Genomic DNA, 19,311 nt, shown 5'->3' with positions numbered 1-19,311 from the left:
ACTCTCAACACACTGGTTGTCTGTCTCTCACCTGATAATTCCACAAGCATGCTCTCAAGTGCCTGCAAAGGTGGATGGAAGCCACAGGAGGAATTTAGAGTGATGGACAAACAGCCACAGGCAAGCAGCATGTGGCATTTGGCCCTTCTTGATCTAAGATCTGCAGTATACTACTTCAGCCCCTGACATGATTGGCACAGCTTACCCTCTCCCTCTGTCAACTCGGCTATCCCACAAACCCCTCCTGGTTTTAATGGGCTGAAGCCTTGCAGGCTTCAGCACGAAGCTAGCACACATAATTCAGTGGCTGCAGGAATCCAAACACCAGGTCCTGCTTTGTTTGAATGAACATGGATTGGTCACCAGCCCTTGGCAATGCTGAGCTGGTGGCACCCAGCAGAGTGGTTCTGAGCTGCCTTCGCAAGTGTCAGCACAGCACATGCTGCCCATTGCAGTATTATTTTCCTTGTTGAATGACTCCAATATTAAGTAGTTCTCGATTTCCCCCAAAACAGCTGGATTCCGCTTTCTGTTTCCATAAAATAATTGTTAGCACAGTAAGTTATTAAGTGGTTTAACCATCCTTTTCATTTCCCAGCTGGAGCTGCAGGGGTCTTTGGTTGCATTATTTAGAGTATTAAATAGATATGGAAAGATAATCTATCCAGGACCTTTGAAAGCTTGACAATTACAGCATCCGGTGACTCAAGCAATAATAGAAAATGCCAGATGATGTTGCAGGATTATATAGTGTGTTGTAAACACATCCAAAGCACTGAACACAACACGTAAAAACTACCTTAAAGTTCAATTACCCTCAAATGCGAAATTGCCAGTGGGACAATGGCGTTTGCTGATGACGCTGAAGACCACACCAAACCAAACAGAAACAGCAGGTTATAAGGGACCTCAGGTGCAGCTTGAACTAATGCACACAAATATCCCAGCTAAATCACTTCATGGCATTGCCATCTAGTGACAAGCACTTAGCCTGCGCCCATGCAAACCCTGGACCTCTGAGCAGCTCACCACTTGCCACCTAAGATGGCACAAGACCTACTTGATTATCCTCCAAGCAGAGGTTAAACGCCCCATTCGAGCTCAATGGTTATGGATTATCATAGCTGCCATGGGAGTGCACAGCCCACACAGGACTGGCACGGATTGGCACGCATAGGGAGGAGTGTGTGCCAGGCTGCGTGCTTTACATGTGCTTAAAAGCAGGAGTAAGCATGTTCAGGGACAAACAAGCCTCTTGGGTGCTGCCACAGCCTCTGAGATGCTGAGCAGCCCTGGGACTGCCCCAGGATGGGCTGTTGCCTCCCAGGGCTTTGCACAAGCCTGAGACATGCAGATGCGGAGAGGCGATGCCAAGGGTGTGCGCAGCAGCCTGGCTTCCAGCAGCACCCACGAGCACCAAGCAATGCTGGCAGGGTGCTCCTGAATCTGGAAGGAATCCTTCCCCTCCTCCTACTGCAGGAAGGGATTTTTTATAAAGGCATCACCAGCAGAGATAAAGATGTCATTGTCCCACTCTATTCAGAGCTTGTTGGGTCACACCTGAAATACCATGTTCAGTTTTCATCCCTATTGTGTATATATATAAAATATATATATATACTCATATTCTGTATTTCATATACAATATGTGGACAGGCTGGAAAAGGTACAGAGAAGGGCCATGAAGATGATCTAAGGAGTGGGAAACCATGTGGAGAAAGGCTGATAGAGCTGGGTTTGCTCAGCCTACAGAAAAGAAGGTTCAGGGGAAACCTTATCACCATGTTCCATTATTTAAAAGGTGGCTACAAAAAAAGATGGAGATTCCCTTTTTACAAGGAGTCACATGGAAAAGACAAGGGGTGATGGGCACACCTGGGGAGATTCCAACTGGAGGCAAAAGGAGGCATTGTTTTCCCAATGAAAACAACCAACCATTGGAATAATCTCGTCGGGGAAGTGGTGGTTTCCCCAACCCTGGACACTTTGAAGATTCAGCTGGGCAGTGTGCTGGGACATCTAGTCTAGGTCATGCTTTGCCTAGAAGAGTTGGACCAAATGATCCTCGAAGTCCCACCCAACCTGGTGTTCTGGGATTCTATGATATAAGTCCAGTGGTTGAAAATCCCGGCAGAAGCAAAACCCTCTTTTTTGCCCTCTCTCTCTTCCGCAGGGTCCTTCTCGCCCCTTTCGCTGGAGCCGTGGGTCTCGCTCCCGGTAACAGGATGTCCCAAACCCGCTCCTTACCCCAGCCCACTAGATGGTAGCACAGCGCCGCGGACGGGCGCACCCGGCCCTGGCCGTGGGCTGCCCACCCCTGGGCGGTCAGTTCAGGCCTCTTCCCTCCAAACTTTACTGGCTTTAACCCTTTAACCTGCGGGCTCCTCACCCCCCAGTGAGGAGGATGGAGCCGGGCACATTGCTTTCACTTGCTTTTTCCTACCTTATTTTGGGGGGGATTCTGGTACGGGTCACATCTGAGACATGTTGGTGTGTCTCAGTTTGTATGTCTGGAACACCCGAAATACAAAAGGCACAAACAGGCCTTTCCTACTTCTCATGCAGCTCCCTGCAGGGTTTTGCAGAGCTCCAGCTAAGGAATGTGCTGTACACGCAGCTTTCCAGATGGAACACTGCTCTCCAGAAGCAAGACAGTTAGCCAAATTCACCTAGATGTCTCAACTAAGCCAGAAACAGATTAAATTTGAAGGGCTATTTCCCTAGTTGCAGCTATAATTGCATCGAAAACAACCTAGAAAACAACTCAATTTCGTGCAGCATCCAAATTACTTACCGGAGTAACAAAGTGCCATGCCCAGGCTCTAGCAAGTTGAGAACATACCACCCACAAGCAGCCAGCCTGGGTGGGAGCCTTCTAAAAACCACAAGCAAAACCTCAGCAAAAGAGCTTCATACAGGAACACTCACAACAGAAAGCAGAGAAACATGCTCCTGTGAAATGCAGCACTGACAATAGAGGGATTTGACCTCTCTGATAAGGAGTTAGCACAGGTTAAACTCACCTGTGTGCGGAGAGATGTGAAGTGCTTGAAGCTGTGAATTGCTGTGCTTTCTTGGCTCAGCTCCACTTACCTTAATGACATGTGGATGCTTCAGCCTCGGAAGGGTGAGAAGCTTGGTTGCAGCTTGATGGGGTTGGCCCTGCAGCCTGGACAGCACAGATGTGTTACAGAGCTCACACCTGGAGTCCTGCTCTGTGTGGATTTGCATGGGATTTTTCACAGAACCACATATTCTCCCTATTTAAAGGCTAGCTACATTCCTGCTGTTTTCTACTCAGACATGACTATGAGAAGGCTTTTATCAAAATACCTTCTAGACAACATAACTGCTCTGGATGTCAGATTAGGGTTCCTCCTGCTGCGGAGCAATCAACAGGTCATTCACTGTCAAGTGAGAAACAGGGCTGCAGAGTGCCCAACTCCCTCTAGTGCCTGCTCCCCAAGGGGGAGGAGACTCCACATTAGGAAGTCTTATCCACTAAAGACCACTGAAGAGAGTGATGGGACACTGGCACAGGGTGCCCAGAGAAGCTGTGGCTGCCCCATCCCTGGCAGTGTTCAAGGCCAGGTTGGACACAGGGGCTTGGAGCAACCTGCTCTAGTGGAAGGTGTCCCTGCCCGTGGCAGGGGTTGGAGCTGGATGAGCTTTAAGGCCCCTTCCAACCCAAACCATTCTAGGATTCTATTAAATGTTTCTTAGTGGTACCTAAGCAGCATTTGGGGTCCTTCATCCGCACTGCCCTGCAGCACACAGTCTGCAGCTCTCAGGGTGATTCCATCCCCATCAACTCCTGCTTTGGAAGGAACTAAACACCTGCAGAACCAGTGGAGAAGAAACTGCTGTGCTTCAGGCTGGAAATCCTATAGTTGTTATTGTGTGGAAAAGCCCAGCATCTTCCTCTTCACAGCAACATGTTTTCATGGACAGACCAAATGTGCCCCTTCCCCTGACTCCTTCCTTCCCCCTGGACCTCTGCAGCCTTCTCATTGTTAAGCAACTTGCTGAGCTGTCCTCTGCCAGCATAATACAACATGCAGACACAGAGCTGATGGTCTTGCTGGTAAAACAGCACACCCTGGGCCAGATTCGCTTGCGGTGTCAAACCAAATTGCTTCACAAAGGGCCGACGTTTCACAATCTTCCTTTCAACTTCCCGTCCGCCGCTGCTATACAATACCTACTCCAACTGTTCGCAATTAAAACATGGCCAGAGATGTGACCGCTCTGAATGATACAGATTATCATCAGCAACAACAACAAAGGGAAGCGCACGGTTGTTTTCTTTTTAAAAGCTTTTAATAGGACACATTTGTTTTTGTCATTTGTAAAGATTTACACTCATTTTTTGCCTTTTTTTTTCTCTTTTTTTTTTTTTTTTAAAAAGGAACATTTTAACCCAATTTTCCCCATGAATACCACCTTTTGTTGCCCTGACCAGAAGACCTCGTTTTGGCCTATATACCTGATACAGTATAACAATATATTAACTATTAAATACAAAGTTCTATCATATATACTAGGTCGTTACGGACATTGCAATGGTACTGTGCCTACTCTAGTCACCTTGTGTTATAGTGTACATGGGTTATTATAGCTGAAGGGGCAGAAAAGGGGAGACTGGGGCATAGCCTAATTTACAATGGTAATGCTTTTGTTTCCTTTTCTCCTTGAACACACCTTGTGCTGAGTGCAATCCACAGAAGTCAAAAACAGTGTTTTCTTTGCCCTCCTCCAAAATATCTACAGTATAAATGTCCTGTAACCAAGCTATGAAAAATCAGTTCTGTGTGCGAGGGGCTGCAAGAATGGAATTCCCATCTTTGCAGACACGTCTGCAATCTCTTTTTCCCTGTGTGTCAGACTGGCAATAGCAGAATATCCTCCTCCCACCTATATACAGTAAATCCACAGTAGTAAAGTGCTGGTGTGCTTGAATGAATTTGATAGCCATGCGACTACTTTACCATCGATAGGGGCTGAGTTTTGGGGGTAGATGTTTCATATGGGTACAGTTCTCCAACAGTAATAGCACTGCAATATCGTAGAACTTGAGCTTAGCTGCTTACTTCTAAATGCGACCTGGAGGTAAGCTCTGAAACTAGGCTATACACGTTGTAATACAGTAGCTCTGGCTCCAGGTTTATGTAAAGAAACTTGTAGATAAGAGCTGCTTCTGTTCCCAAGATGCTACGCAGACTTTTAACAATTTCTCTATAGATTTCTACAAAAATATAAAAAGTTCTATCAACATAACCATTCTACAGAATTCCTGTGGATTTTGTACATTTTGCTTAAAAAAAGTCAAATTCTATAAAACCCCCCCAAAAGGTATTTAAAATTATCTTAAGATTATTGCACACGCTGCAGTACATTTGTATTTGTCTTTCAAAAGGGCATCTAGAAAAAACTTGTCTGGTTTAGAAAACAAACTATTTTACATGGATTTCTTTTCCTGAATGCATAATCTTAGAGTAGTTTTTTATTGGCTCATCTTTACTGAATAGTCACGTGTGATGTAAACTTTTTGTTAGTTCCACAAACCTTGTCAGTGGGCAAAACCTCAGATATTGGAAATAGAAGAGCCTTTAGGCTTTCTGTTACATTTGGAGTTGAGCATTTGGATTTACATCACCGTTTTGTGCCATGATTTCAAGCTAAAATGTTAGGTGGGTTTTTTGCAAGGAAGGAAACTGTACAAGTAGTATCATTTCAGCTATACAAACACAATCCCAATCATTAAGGAACCAAGGTTGGCAATTTTAGTGGCCTAGCTATTTTCCCAAATCATTTAGTACATGTGAAAGGAAAAGCTAAGGCTCATTATGAGGGTAAAACCAAAAAGGGATTAAGAATATTTCTCAGGCTTAATACACTGTAATTTTATTATTTCCTTAAATGTGATCTGGGCGAAGAAATGATGAAAGGTTTGTTTGAAATCATTGCTTTGAACGGGCTTAAGTTTGGATTTGGACTGGCATATCAAAGAGAGCGGTCTCTGTGTGGGCCTGCGTTGAAGAGGGGAAAAATGTCCCAGCCAAGAATTAATCTAAGTAAGTGCAGTAAATAGTACAGAATGTTAATCCTCCTACTTCAAATACACCAATTGCCTGACTTCCTGCTGAATGCCCTTACATTTCTCCAGGATATCTAAATCAATAGGGATTGTTTATGGAGTAAACATCCGCAAGTGAAAATAAAGGAGCTTAAGACCTCACATAGGCTGTTAGGTAGAACAGCGTCTTCTTCTTTCATGGATACTCGAAGCTAATGCAGATAGATGTAGTCGTAACAGTCTAATCTCTGAATGTTGTAGTGATTCGAAAAGATCAGTAGTTCTCCAAAAGTTACAAACTCCCAACTGACAGAATTAGCACAAATCCTCCTCTTGCCTGTGCTGGTTTAAAGACATGATCCAGCAAAGCCCTACCCATGTACGCAGTTCGAAACCTCTGACTATTCTCACACTTCAAAGCATGCCTTCAGTCTTATTTAACCTACATCTGAATGTGATTTCATGGAAGTTGAGTGAATTAATGTCTGGTTTCCACCAGTGAAGAGCGGGAGGTGTCGAACCGGGCCAACCTCTCATGGTTTTCAAGCTGTGCTGTCCAGTTTTACAGATTGCTTTTTGCAGAGGGCATTAACAGGGAAGTAAACACTTAATTTCTGAGATGAATGACATGAAGGACATGTTATAACGTAAGGACATGAGTTCTGGTTTTATCTACTTTGTATCATGATGTTGCTGCTTAAGGCTTTTGATAGATTAGCAATAACGTTACAGTCAGGGTCATGTAAATTAACTCTAGCAGTGACAGCAAAAAAAAGACTTTTTTACTGAAAATCAACAGTTATTTCAGTACCTACAGACTTTCTTACACATAATCTGTAATAACTTTCAGTAGGCCTTGATTCTGTTGAACACATAAGCATATGATATTAATTTTCAAGAACTACTTAAATACGATCAACCTCAAGGCAGTTTAAGTAAGAGCTTAACTTTAAACATGTGCTTAAGCCCACTGTTGTGTCATGTCTGCACTGAATTCACCCACCAGGTCTTAAATATGGCCTTACTCTCCTTTCCTTGTGGGCATGGAAAGGAGGAGCTCCACTGCAAACAGTGGGTTTAAAGAGGTGTAAAACTCAGCAAAAGAAATAGTCTATCTTGGAGACACTGGAAAAACATCTCAGGAATGACCACAGTCTTCTGCTGTCTCAATTTCCTTGGAAGGTATGAAAATTAGCCATTGACATGAGTTTGTGTGTCACCAGTGGATGATCTACAATACCCTTTAATGATTCAGTATGGTGTGCAGTTAAATGGCTCTACATTCACCATTTTCAGATGTTCACCATCTATCTGCAGGTTGGACCTTCCTGGGTTTGTGCACTTGCTTTCACACTGCATGTTCATTTTGTGCAAGATTGGAATATTATTCTATTAAAAAAATTGGCACTGCATTTCTACACTATCCAAAAAATCTTTTCCCAGGAATATCATTGAAGTCCAAGGGGAAAAATAAATTACATTAAATAATCCTTATTTACTGCTGACTGTGGGATACATTTCCTCTGTAATGCACTAATTTGCTACATTTTGTGCTTTGCAAAACAAACTGAAACCCAAACAAAACAAAACAAAAAAAAAAAAAAAAAGAGAAGGGATTAAATAGATTTTTTTTTTTGTTTAGGTTAAAATATTTATAAAAACCAACTTTATCTCAGAAATATTCTGAGATACATAAAATAGAAGAAAATTAAATGAGTCTTTAGTCACAAAATGTACTACATCCCGCAAGACTAGATTCAATTAATTTAATAAAATATAATATACATATAGATTCTGCACATTGTATTGCTTTTACCTAAGCAGAACATATGCTTAAGTAAGCGTGATATAGGTTAACCACTTCTTTAACCAGCTGGTTCTTTAATCTTTCTTTGGAAATTTTTTACCCAGTGCCATTTTGGAATACAGAGTTTCTTTAGGTTTTTCTTTTTCTATTACATGAAAGGAAGAAAACATTTGGCACCAACAGAAAAGTAACTCAGGGGTCCATTTCCGTTTGATCAAAGGAAAAGCTAGGAAGTGTCAACAAGTCTTTCTTTGGGGTAGGAGATGTTGACATACTGTCTGGAAGCAACGAATCCCCTATATCCGTGGAATCCTTGGACTCACAAGATGGAGCACGCCGTCTCAAGCAAACGTCTCCACTGGCAGGTGAGATGCTGTGAGGTCCTCTAGGTAGCAAACTCTGTCCATCAGGTGGATCTATAGATATACATGGAGGGCTCAGTTTTTTCTTCTGCCGTGTCCCTTGCAAGCCTTCCATTTCACTTACCACCTGACTTATGAAGCCAGAAGAGCTAGAAGTGGAATGGTGCTGAGGGCTGTTTTCCATCGAACAGATTTCTATTGAATGTCTCCTTTGATCATCTAACCAAGAGGGTGGTTTTTTTAGAAGACCCTGTGTGTCTACACTGTGGTATTTCTTCAGGTCCTTCAATGTCACATTGCCGGTATTGCCTATGTTCCTCTTAGGAGTGAGAGGCTGAACCTCTGAACAGGCACTCGAGGCTGTACAAGTTTCTGAAGGTTCCGAGGAACTGTTTATTTCAGACACTTCTTGGTCCATTGAATCTCCAGGTGTCTCCTGACACGAGTCTGCACAAGCACACGATGCTGGTGCCTGCTTTGAAATATTATACTGATTGTGGGAATGCTGCTGCGTACGAACGCTTGCCCGGCTCCATGCAGCCGCCTCATTCGCTTCTGAGGGCGTCAGAGCCACTGATGACTCCTCCTTGGGCACAGCGGGGACATTTGGGTCAGAGAGTTCACTCACCTCAATGTGGAGATTTTCCTTGCTGTCCAAAGAGTCGTTCTGGATAGCCATCTGTATCGGAGTGCAAAGGGATCGGGGAGGAGGAGTGTTGCCAGATGAGAGAGACAGACCAAACATAGGTTAGTACAAACAAGGCACAGCATTTACAGGGCACTCAACTCTGCAGAGATAGCTCAGCACAGACCCAGTGACTCCTAGAATGACCTGTGCTGTGGGTTCTAGCAATTCCCATGCATCAGAGGTCTGCAACAGCAGAATTTGGCCCTTCAGTCTTTATAAATAGTTGACCTTTAGTTTTCTCCTCTAAGGATGGAGGCCTGCGAAACCAGAATGCCTGCACCCATACTGAGACACATTCTTGTTATCCAAAGGATGAGGGTCTACAGCAAACCCCTGTAGCAGCCCAGGTTCTAGAGGGAGAGGGAAGATGTGCAACTGAGCCCGTGTATTCCCTTCTTTAGATCAGGTGTTGCTGAGGGCATGGAGCAGGATCCCCAGAGCCAGCAATGCCAGATCAACTATGCTCTGTGCCAGCATCAGGGCAACAGCCTGGCTGTTGCCCTGGCTTTGGTCCCAGGCTTGAGCCACGACTCTGCACCATCTTAACAGCAGGGGAGCTGGAAAAGCTGGAATCCAAAGCTGGACTAATAATAATAATAACCTCTAATTATATCAGCTTATTCTGATGCTTAAGTTCAGGCTTCCTAAGGCACATTTTGCCTTGGCTATCTTGAGCCATATGCAGCATCAGTGCCTGCTGGCAGAGAGAGCCTATGGCTAATTTTGAAGGCTTTGTCTTTTCACTGCACTGCATCCCTTGTCAAAAGGGTTTATAAATCAACCTCATTAACTGGCCCTTAAAGGCAGAGTCTCAGTTTGAGAAGACTCTTAAATGATTTTAAAGATTAAAAACTTCCCAGAGAAATGTGGAGGAAATGTGTACAGCTGGTCTCAGTCTTTGCAGAAGTGAAAGGAGATGAAATTCCTCATACCAAGGAACACTTTTGTGACAATTCTCCCCAAAATGATCTTAGAATTTAGGTTAAAATTGTCCCGCAAGGATCATTTGAGCCAAATGATCTCTATTGAGGCAAAGCTCTCATCAGCTGCAGTACACACGTGTGTGTGCAGAAGCATGAGTCTATTGCTATATCTGCACATTGGGCTCCCTTTGTCATCAGTGAGAATATTTAATATGGCAAACCAGTTTGTCCAATGCTGGTGAATCCTTTCCAGTTAGAATTTTAGAGCATAATCCTGGCAACTAACCACAGTCATGAGTGGAGCTAATTCTGGTCTCCTTAATGCCAATAGTTTTATAGTGAGCGTTTGTGAGAGGAAATCATGTTCATGTCCTAAGAAGAGTCACAGACCACACAAAAAAACTAGAATACAGAAGCAGAAAGTAATTATTGTCATTACTTTTGCTTCTACACCAACCTGTGTTGCACAGAACGTCAGTGTTAGTCACCACCATCTCTTTCTTTCCCTACAATACCAGCATCTTTGGTAGCTGTTAGTAGTAACTGTTTGTACAAATGTTTTACTGATTTGTTTCAAAATAAAAGGACCCTCTGCCATCCCATTGGGGGGTACACCTGTAGTAGCCACAGCTTGGAGTGGACTACACCTTGGATACACAGTCCTGGAACCAGAAAATCAATATAGTTTCAATTTCAGGTAGCATTCCCTTGGAGAAAAGCTTTTGTGCAATGCACTGCCAAGGAGCGTGTTCCTCAGCAGGGAATGTTCTGTGAGAGCATCCGATCCCCTCATCTTCATCTGCGAGTGCATCACTAATTGTCAAACATTCCGGAGTTTAAACTGCACATTACTGTGGGGATGTTGTTCACTCTCCAGCACTCTGGAGGGAAAGGGAGGTTAAACACACAGGTTTTAATGATGGAGGAAAGTGCATGGACCAGGTATGTGGTGGACAAGATTTATCTATACACAGATTTAGGAAAGGAGAGGGGGGTGAAGGGGAAAGAAAAGAAAGAAAAGAAAGAAAAGAAATCAGAATTAACATGCAATATACATAACAATAAGGAAAAAGGGGTACTGCAAACCAAAATGCTTTGTTAGTTTGGGCTATTATGATGTGCTAGTAACAAATTAGTGGTGGCAATAAAAGGAGCCAAGCAGAGAGCACTTGAGCAAGCAGAAGTGCTGGGGGTGTAAAGGGAATTTTGCTTCTTTAAGGACTAAGTTTCACAGTGTCTGGCCATCCAGACTGCAATTAACAGTAACAGCAATACTGCTCTGTTGCCAGGAACAACCTTAATGCTCCCATTAGCCACAGTGGGAGCTCCCTGGTACCTGGGAGCGTGCCCAAGGAACACCTCACTAACCTTCAGAGGGACCTATGTGGCCTGTGGACCATATCTGCTCACTGTTCCAAAGCTTTTTTCTCTCTGAAATCTCATTTCAAGAGCATGCTTATGTCACTGCATGTGCAGAGAGGGGTGGAAGGGGAATAAATTAACATATACATGAAAAGGCTGAGAAGAAGCAGCCTTCAAAGATATGAACAAAATTAGGCTGAGGAAGATGGCTAACATGGTAATTTATTATAGATAGATCTGTTCAAAAGGAAGGGTCTGTTATTCATTAGAAAGCAAGAGAGCACCGTTATGAACTGGAATCGTGACATCAATTAGTTTCCCCATTAGCAGTGATTGGGGTAGCTGGCCAGCCCTGTGCAAAGGAATACATGCTAGGAATTTCTTATGTCAATTTAGTATTACAGACTAATGTAATTGTTAACCTTGGTACTTCACATTCATTTTTTAGAGCTTAATGAATCAACTGTCTCATTTGTCAATGTTGATTAAAAGATTAAAGAAATGGGAATATTTCATGCAGGTAAGAAATTGCTTTGGAAAAAAATAGAACCGATCTGTTTTGTGTATATAAAATCAGGCATGAAACTACTGAAGAAAGCAGAGTTTGGGAATCAGACATGCCTCTGGTCCTGATCCAGCTGCACAAGGAAGTATGCTTAAAAATGTGAGAGTGAAGCACAAAAGTTTAAGTAAGTATTTTACTTAAGAAGATAAATTTAAACTTATGCTTTCAATCAACCAGACTGGAATCTTTGATTAGATCTCTTAGATCTTTAGTTGAATCAGAATTTAAATCAATGCCAGGCAAAACCCAGAGAGAAAACCAGTTGCAAAATAAAATATGTTCTGTTCTGTGTATATTCAAACTTTTCACAAGCACACAGGAGATTGAAAATTTTCAATTCTCACTGTAAAAAATATGCTTTCCATGATGGCTTTTCATATGAGATATCCTGCTTCCTTTAGAGTTTTCCCCTTTCGAGAGACAAGAGGAGTCAGAGGAAGGGAGACCTGGGATGGAGTTTGCAGTCCCTGTGTCCTTTCAAGCACTGAGAAAATCACAGCAGTCAAGAATTAGTTCCTTAACCCCAACGAGCCCCTGGGGAGCATTTGGCTCCCCATTTATGAAGAGGACTGAAAGAAAAAGAAAACCAAGTGCTAGCAATGTGGAGAACATTTAGGCACGTTGCCAAAGGAGATGATACTCATCATGCATATTCTTTGGAGACTCCTGGATGGCTTTCAGATCAAAATCCATCAACCTTTTAGTTATTTCTGTAGGAGAATTACAGTTCTCCTGAGGTTTCTCTGTGAATCCCTCCTTGAATTTAAAGCATGGTTAACCTGGAAACGCAACAGTAGAAAACCTCTGCAGGTTCATGATCATAAGTCTGCTTACCTGTCTGCGGAGCAGCCTTTCAGCAGAAGGAGAGTGAACCTGCTGGGAAACCTGGGGCTTGCTCTCCCTCACCAAATAGTCATGAGCTCTCATGTGGTGAAAATGGTCTTTAGGAATTTGTAGGAGAGAGCTGGTGTCTGCTGGCTGTGACTGCACCGATGCCTTGGAACCTTGCAAGAGGGAGAAGAGACAGAAACGTGATGTTCCTCTGGGGATTGTGTCCTAATCTCAATGACCTTTCACAAAACACTGCTCTGTTGCACCTTGGACCAGACAGGCATGGCAAAACCACTGAATTCAGCAGCTGGCTCTCCATGATTGGGAAAAAACTCCCACTTACTAATAAATTATTCCAAAAGCCTCTATTATTTCATTTTTCTTGGCATTCTCCCCTGATACAATTGGGACTAGCTCCTGTTGAGAACAGAGGATTAGGAACTAGAAGTTCATCCTGACTGGCAACTGCTGTATCCCTGCTTTATGGCCAATAACTTTGAAGGCATCCACACATCTCAACACCGCAAGGATCTGACTTTGAAAGACTCCAGAAAAGGATATCTCCATACCTGAGTGTATGAGACCAACTGCTGGGATCTCAAAACCAGCACGCACACTGGGTATGAAGCGAAAGGGAACGGCACCTGGCAGCTTTCAAGGCTAGTTTTCCAAAGCATCCCAAGAGAAGGAAACACATACTCCCCAGCCTCTTCCTGACCCTTTGTGGTTGCTGGCTACTTCTTCTAAAAGGTTTGAAACTCGGCATGCTCCCCCCCCCAAACAGGCTCAGCGTTTCTCAAAACAATTCATTTAACCTGGACCGCATCCCAGAGAATCTCATTTGTCCTGGAATGTTTCCCAGAGCAACAGCCCTATTATGAAGAAGTATTCAAACAAATACCTCCTGCAAGTGCCAGTATTTCTGACAACAAAACCTTTCTCAGCTTGAAATATTACAGCCTACTTGGGTGATGAGGGTGATTTATTAGAGGCGCCTGGCACCTCTTGCTATCTTCACAGCACTTTATAATATTACAAACTGTAAACAGGTAGGGGTGACTTCCCCCACCCTGAAAAGCAGTGACATTGGAGGTGGAACAGGACAAAGATGCTTACACCAAGATTTGGGCACCTTACCCATCTCTGAGCACTTTGGCCTGCCTAAGACGATTGGAATTTCAGCAGCAGAAGAAAAAAGCAAAAGGTTTAATTGCTTAATGTGGTTATGAATAAGACACCACCTTTCCAAAATACTTCTCCTACATCTCAGTGGAAGCGTTTTTCCTGTGGATTTACAAGGGTGCATTGCCTGCCCTCCCCAGGCCAGGGCTGTCAGATGGGGCTATTCATGTTGAAGAAAGAATGGACTCAGAAATTACCCACTTTTTGGTCAAGTTGATGCATTTGTTGAAGACAGGACAAACGTATCTGAATTAAGGGTCAAAAATGAAGCACTGGAAACTCCCTCTGTAACAAACAGGATTCTTTGGGGAATTCTCTAGGATTATAAGTATGAGGAATTTCTCAGTTATTACAGAGAACCATGAATTCTGGCTCCACTGAAGGCAATGGGAGCCTTGCTATTGGCTCTGTGGGATTTGACCAGGATTTTAGCTGCACCTTTTGCATTATGTGCAAACAGGTTCTTCAAAGGACAGCTCTTGACCTTGAAAATCCTGTATTATTGCAGTGATTTCTCACAACTCCAGATTCATCTTCCTCCATTGTGTCTGCATTTTTGCTGCTGTTCAACAGTCGCTATTCATCCAGATTCTTATTACTATGCAAATTTCAACATCTTATTTCTAATCTATTCAAATCTCCTCCCATTCCGAACAGTGCTGAAATTATGTTCTGCTTTAGAGGCTTTCAAATGTCAATACTTGTAAAAACTTCTCTGTCTTGTCTGTGATGAATGTCTAAAATGATGGCATGTACAGAAGAATTAAAGACAGCTCCATTCATTTACCAGCAGAAGGTAACCCCTAGAAATTAGAGTAAATGAAAGCACATTGATAAGCACCAGGAAGCACCTGCAAGTACAGGTACAGAGGTGCATGTAGAGAGTGAGCCCTTGGTGTCTGCAGTACACTGTATCTAAGAATATCTTCAAATTTAGCTGTAAAGTGTATATCCCAGCCACTCACACTGGGAAGGACAATTCTGCACTCTTATTTTCCATTCATCTCACACTGAGATCTCTCTCAATTCAGCACATTTATGTTCATTTTGCAGGCATTTAGAGACACCATTTTCCCATATTTCACAGATGTTCCCATATAGAGCTTCCAAAATCTGCAAGAATAGGTACTGCTGCAAAAAACAACAGACATGAGGAAATATCTTTCTGCTGGGATTTCTGCTCAGGGGCCATAGCTAGCTCCGCTGAGATGGATGGAGCCCAGGCTGTACGGACTGTAAGGACTGTAACCTTCAGGGAACCAGGCAGGGGGACGATCAGCATTGAGCCGGGCCAGCTGCTCACTGTCACACTGCTAAATAAAAAGGTCAGAGGAAAGGAGTTATCTTTAACAGCCTGGATTTTGCACATTGTGGAGGGTCTCTGCAAGTTGTGGAGGGTCTCTGCAAAGCCACAGATCTGGACACCAACAGCTCATTGGAAACCAATGGCAATAGCCAATTGCCAATGGCAATTTGCTGCCTTCTACTGAATAGCTTGGAAAATCCCAGCTATTGCTTTGTATTGGAAAATCCTGCTCCTGTCCCAGCTGACAGACACATACCTGACTGGGACTTGTGATGTGCCGGATTCCTCTCACCCAGGGAAGCAGGGCAGGGGCTGGAGTACGGCGGCTGGAACATATAGCTGTCATTTGGCAAAGAGTGTGTGCGCCCCACTGAAGGCTTCCTCACGCTCAGCAAGTCCTTGCTGGGAGACAGGGTCAACGTGTCGTCTTTGGAGCGGAGATCAGCCTATGGGGAAAGGAACAGTGAGGAAGAAAGACATGATGGGACGGGAAGAGGAGAAGTGCCCAGAAATGCTAGCGACAGCCATTGCAATCAGTATGGCACAATGGGCATGCACATCATCAGTATGTATAGGTTGCACAAATGGATCTACCAGGAAGCTCTACCCCTCGTTTTGTATTGTCAATAAATTGTCACACAGAATGAACCACAGAAACAGAGGAAGCAACACTGTAGTAATAAACCATGACTATTTCAGGAGTATGCAAAGAAGGCATCATGCCTCAAGGCCAGCAAAGGTCACATGCTTTGCATAACTTTGATCCTCTGCAATAAAAGTAAAGCTCTCTCTATGTGCCCTCATCAGCAAGTCAGACTTTTGCAAAGGTGAGGAGCTTCCTCTTCTGACAATAAGAGAAAAGAAAACAAAACCAAATGCAGGAACTAGTTTATAGAAAATATTCTCTAGTCTGGCTCCCAGCACAGTTTTATTGGTTTTCCTTCTCACATAATGAGTAACTAAACCCATTTTATTGAAAGGGATATCTAAACCTACTGCTTCAGGGTTAAAGCCATTCTCTAATTAGAAGGGATCTAATGCAAGCAAAGGTTATTGTATATATGTTGACTGTGGAGATTTTACAGCCAAAGAGTCTCTTGGAATGGGCAGCTCCAGAGGCAGTATCGAATGAAGTGGATTCAGGTCTGATTTCATAAGGAAGTATCTCTATCCCGAAATGTTCTTGGGTGTTATTATATTGGACAGTATTAGCAAAAATGGAAGTGAAGTCAGCTTCCCTGGGTATTTCTAATGAAAGAATTATTTCATCTTTAAAAGGTCTCCATTGAAAAACACAGAAATAAGATGTGACATTGCAGTCTGATACAGTATATTGCTGATCAATTTTGGGGAACTTTAAATCTTATTTTCTGACAAATCTTCCCTTCACTCAGTGCATTACAGGTTTGCTGAAATCAGCACTGAGATTTTTTTCCCCCAATTTTATCCTTCAGTCATAAAACCAAAATTTCACCATGGCCTTTTGCTTGCACAAGAAACATGATGAGATAAAAAGGAATTTACGAAAAGGAAAAAAATAATGAGGAATAAAGAAGAAAAGGAAAATAAAGGAAAACCACTGTTGTAAATTTAGTGGAGGAAATGGATCTGCACTGTCATGCAGCATTAGTTTCAGTCCTCTGGAACCTGCTGGTTTGGATATAGCCTGGATACAGCCTAGATAAGAGAGACTGCAGTCTCCTGATACAGCGCAGAGAAGGAGAGAGAAACCTGTGCTACTAAAGCTGAGACGTGGGTTCTGGGAATGTCTCTGTTCCTCCCTGCCTTCCCCTTCTGAGCAGCATGTTTATGCTATTTAGGTTTCGCATTATTTAGCTTAAAGCACAAAAGATGGCCTGAAACTTGAGGTTTCAAATTCAAAACCATTTGGATCTGAACACGAGAATTTGGCTTTGAGATCCTATCCAAACCCAAACTTTAATGAACCTTTAGGTTCATTGACAGAATCCAATACCACAGCAGGCTCATTTCCACTTTCTGATCATCTCAAGGGAAATCTCATGAGTGAACTTCATGAAAACCAATGGCTGCAGAATGATCTCCTGAGCCCAGCTCACAAACAGAGCAGCGGAAGCACATGACTGTTTGGTTCACTGCTAGGTTTGAAAAATACATTGTTTTGGCTTGACTGAAAATCAAAACTGAGTTTTCCATGAACCAAAAAAAAACCCAACAGCATAAATCCCAACACAAATCTATTTTGAGTCAAACAAAACATTCTGAGATAGTTTTCAACTAAAGCTGTATCTAAACAAAGTGTAAAAATGCTGCATTTAGAAAAGATCTCAATGAAAACTTGCAGCATTTCAGGAGTTTGGGAAACTGTTTTGACTTTGTTGGTATTGACACAAATTCACAAAACACTTTGCTCAACCAGGATTTGCTTTTCATTTTATGGAGAGAAACCATCTCTCTCGGTTATACCCTTGGGACTGCTTTGCTATCAAGCAGCTTTGTCTAACCTCAGCCCAACTCTAACCCAAACTAACTGGTTTTGAAACAAAAAGGCCCCTACAAATGTTAGATGTAGTTCACAAAATCTTTGGCACATGATGCCGTGAAGCATGATGGGAAATATTGTCACGGTTTAAGAGGTGTTTCCCAAATAAGTGCTATTAGGATGACAGTCGACTCGAATGGTAGAAAATTTATCAACAACACAAACATCCAAAGGCAAGTACATGAACAACAACAAAGAAAACAAGAATGGTCCAAAAATGTTGGAAAAGGAGTTATGTCTGTTGTACAGCAGAAAAAAAGCACTTGACTGCTACACAGCTAAAAATGTCTAATGTTTCAAAGAGGAGATGGTTAAAGCAGGGTTCAAAATACTGGTTATTTCATTCAAAAAGACACAGAGGAGTCCAAACATTATTTTGGCTTTTTGGCTTGATGGCTGCTAGTAAGAATTCACAAAACAAGCAGCATCTCGGAGACATCCCCATCTGATATTTGTAAAACAAACAGTCTGGCACCAATCACACAAAAAGCCTTGTGGTGCCTGTGTTCATAAAGACAAAAATCCAGCACAAACCAAAGGGTTGGAGATGATCCCTCAGCAGAGGACACAAGCCATTAGTTCGTGGATGTCTCTTCCACACAGCATCACTGATTTGTTTCAGATGGGGAGGAAATTTCAACCTTGTTGCTTTCCAAAGCATTCTTTCACTATTTATTTTACTTGTAGAAAACACGCTGTTTTTACATAAGACACCAAAGGAAAAATAGAAATAACTACTTGTTCCTCACAGGGAGCCAAGTTTGTGGACAAGAGCGATAACAACCCAGGACCTAATGGCATTAAGGACAACGTCCTGTTCAGGGGAAAGGTTGGTGCTATTTGGAAATGGACTAGAATGGAAAATGCCATTAGGCAGGTGTAGAGAGGTGGAAGCAGTATTTCGAACCCTGTAAACATCAGACTATACAGCGACCAGTGTATGTACATTGCTTTCCAGAGCATTAAGTAAGTGTGTGTTAGTATCATCAGGAAAAGAGTCATCCGTCAGAGCTAAGGACCAGGACTTTTCAGAGAGAATATCTGACGCCAGAGACAGAGCCTCCATCTCAGCTAGAGGGATCTAAAGGGAGAGATGATTAAGCATAAGAAACCAGGACAACAAATCTTTTGGAAAAGAAAGAAAATAAAAAGTATCATAATCTACATACTTCTAGACACTAAAGCAATAAGCCTGCAGTGGGAGAAGCTACATCATGCACATTGTAACTGGGGACAGAACTTTAAAGAAATGAAATATAACAAAGGAATGAAAAAGAGCGGGACATTCATACTTAAATGCTTACCAATGATCTGGGAGGGAGTTTAAAACCATACACTAATGCTAGCATTGTATTTTGCTGTTCTCCTATCTAGATGAAGAAGCGAAAGTAACATTACTTTTTATACTAGAGAGATTTATCCTCTTGGCTATAATCAAATCCAAGAGGCTTCAAGATCTTTGGACTTCTCTGAAATTGTTCCTACCTCATAACCACACTGTTCTCTTGGCCTCTAGGCTAATCCAATTGAGTCCACAAAAATTCCCCAAAATCATTTTGCAGGTAGGGTACAGAGCATGCCCTTCCCTGCACTCCAAGGAGGGTATGGGGACATCCCCCTCCCCAGGAGGCAAGTGGGACCGTAATTAAGTTCCTAATGGCTAAAAAGCGACAGGGAGAAACTTAAGG

At 42.8% G+C, this 19,311-nt stretch overlaps 1 protein-coding gene across 16 annotated transcripts in view; it reads right to left on the bottom strand.

The window, feature by feature from the left end:
- Positions 1-4,386: 4,386 nt before the first annotated feature.
- The window catches only part of CACNA1G (calcium voltage-gated channel subunit alpha1 G), a 143,512-nt gene continuing 128,587 nt past the window's right edge, over positions 4,387-19,311 (bottom strand). For 14 of the 16 annotated variants that reach the window (XM_030506539.1, XM_030506542.1, XM_030506544.1 and 11 more), the window contains 3 exons: positions 15,359-15,548; positions 12,618-12,787; positions 4,387-8,924 (listed from right to left, as the gene is read on the bottom strand). In XM_030506539.1, the coding sequence (XP_030362399.1) occupies positions 8,076-8,924; positions 12,618-12,787; positions 15,359-15,548 (1,209 nt within the window). In that variant the 3' untranslated portion in view covers positions 4,387-8,075. Of the gene's footprint in view, positions 8,925-12,617; positions 12,788-15,358; positions 15,549-18,569; positions 18,705-19,311 lie in introns of all 16 variants that reach the window. The other 2 variants (XM_030506553.1, XM_032920295.1) reach the window with 2 other exon arrangements.

Source organism: Strigops habroptila, chromosome 14 (genome assembly GCF_004027225.2).
Source record: "Strigops habroptila isolate Jane chromosome 14, bStrHab1.2.pri, whole genome shotgun sequence".
NCBI classification, from domain to species: domain Eukaryota; kingdom Metazoa; phylum Chordata; class Aves; order Psittaciformes; family Psittacidae; genus Strigops; species Strigops habroptila.
Note: the sequence above shows the minus strand (reverse complement) of the source record. Positions and strands in the feature narration are given on the sequence as shown.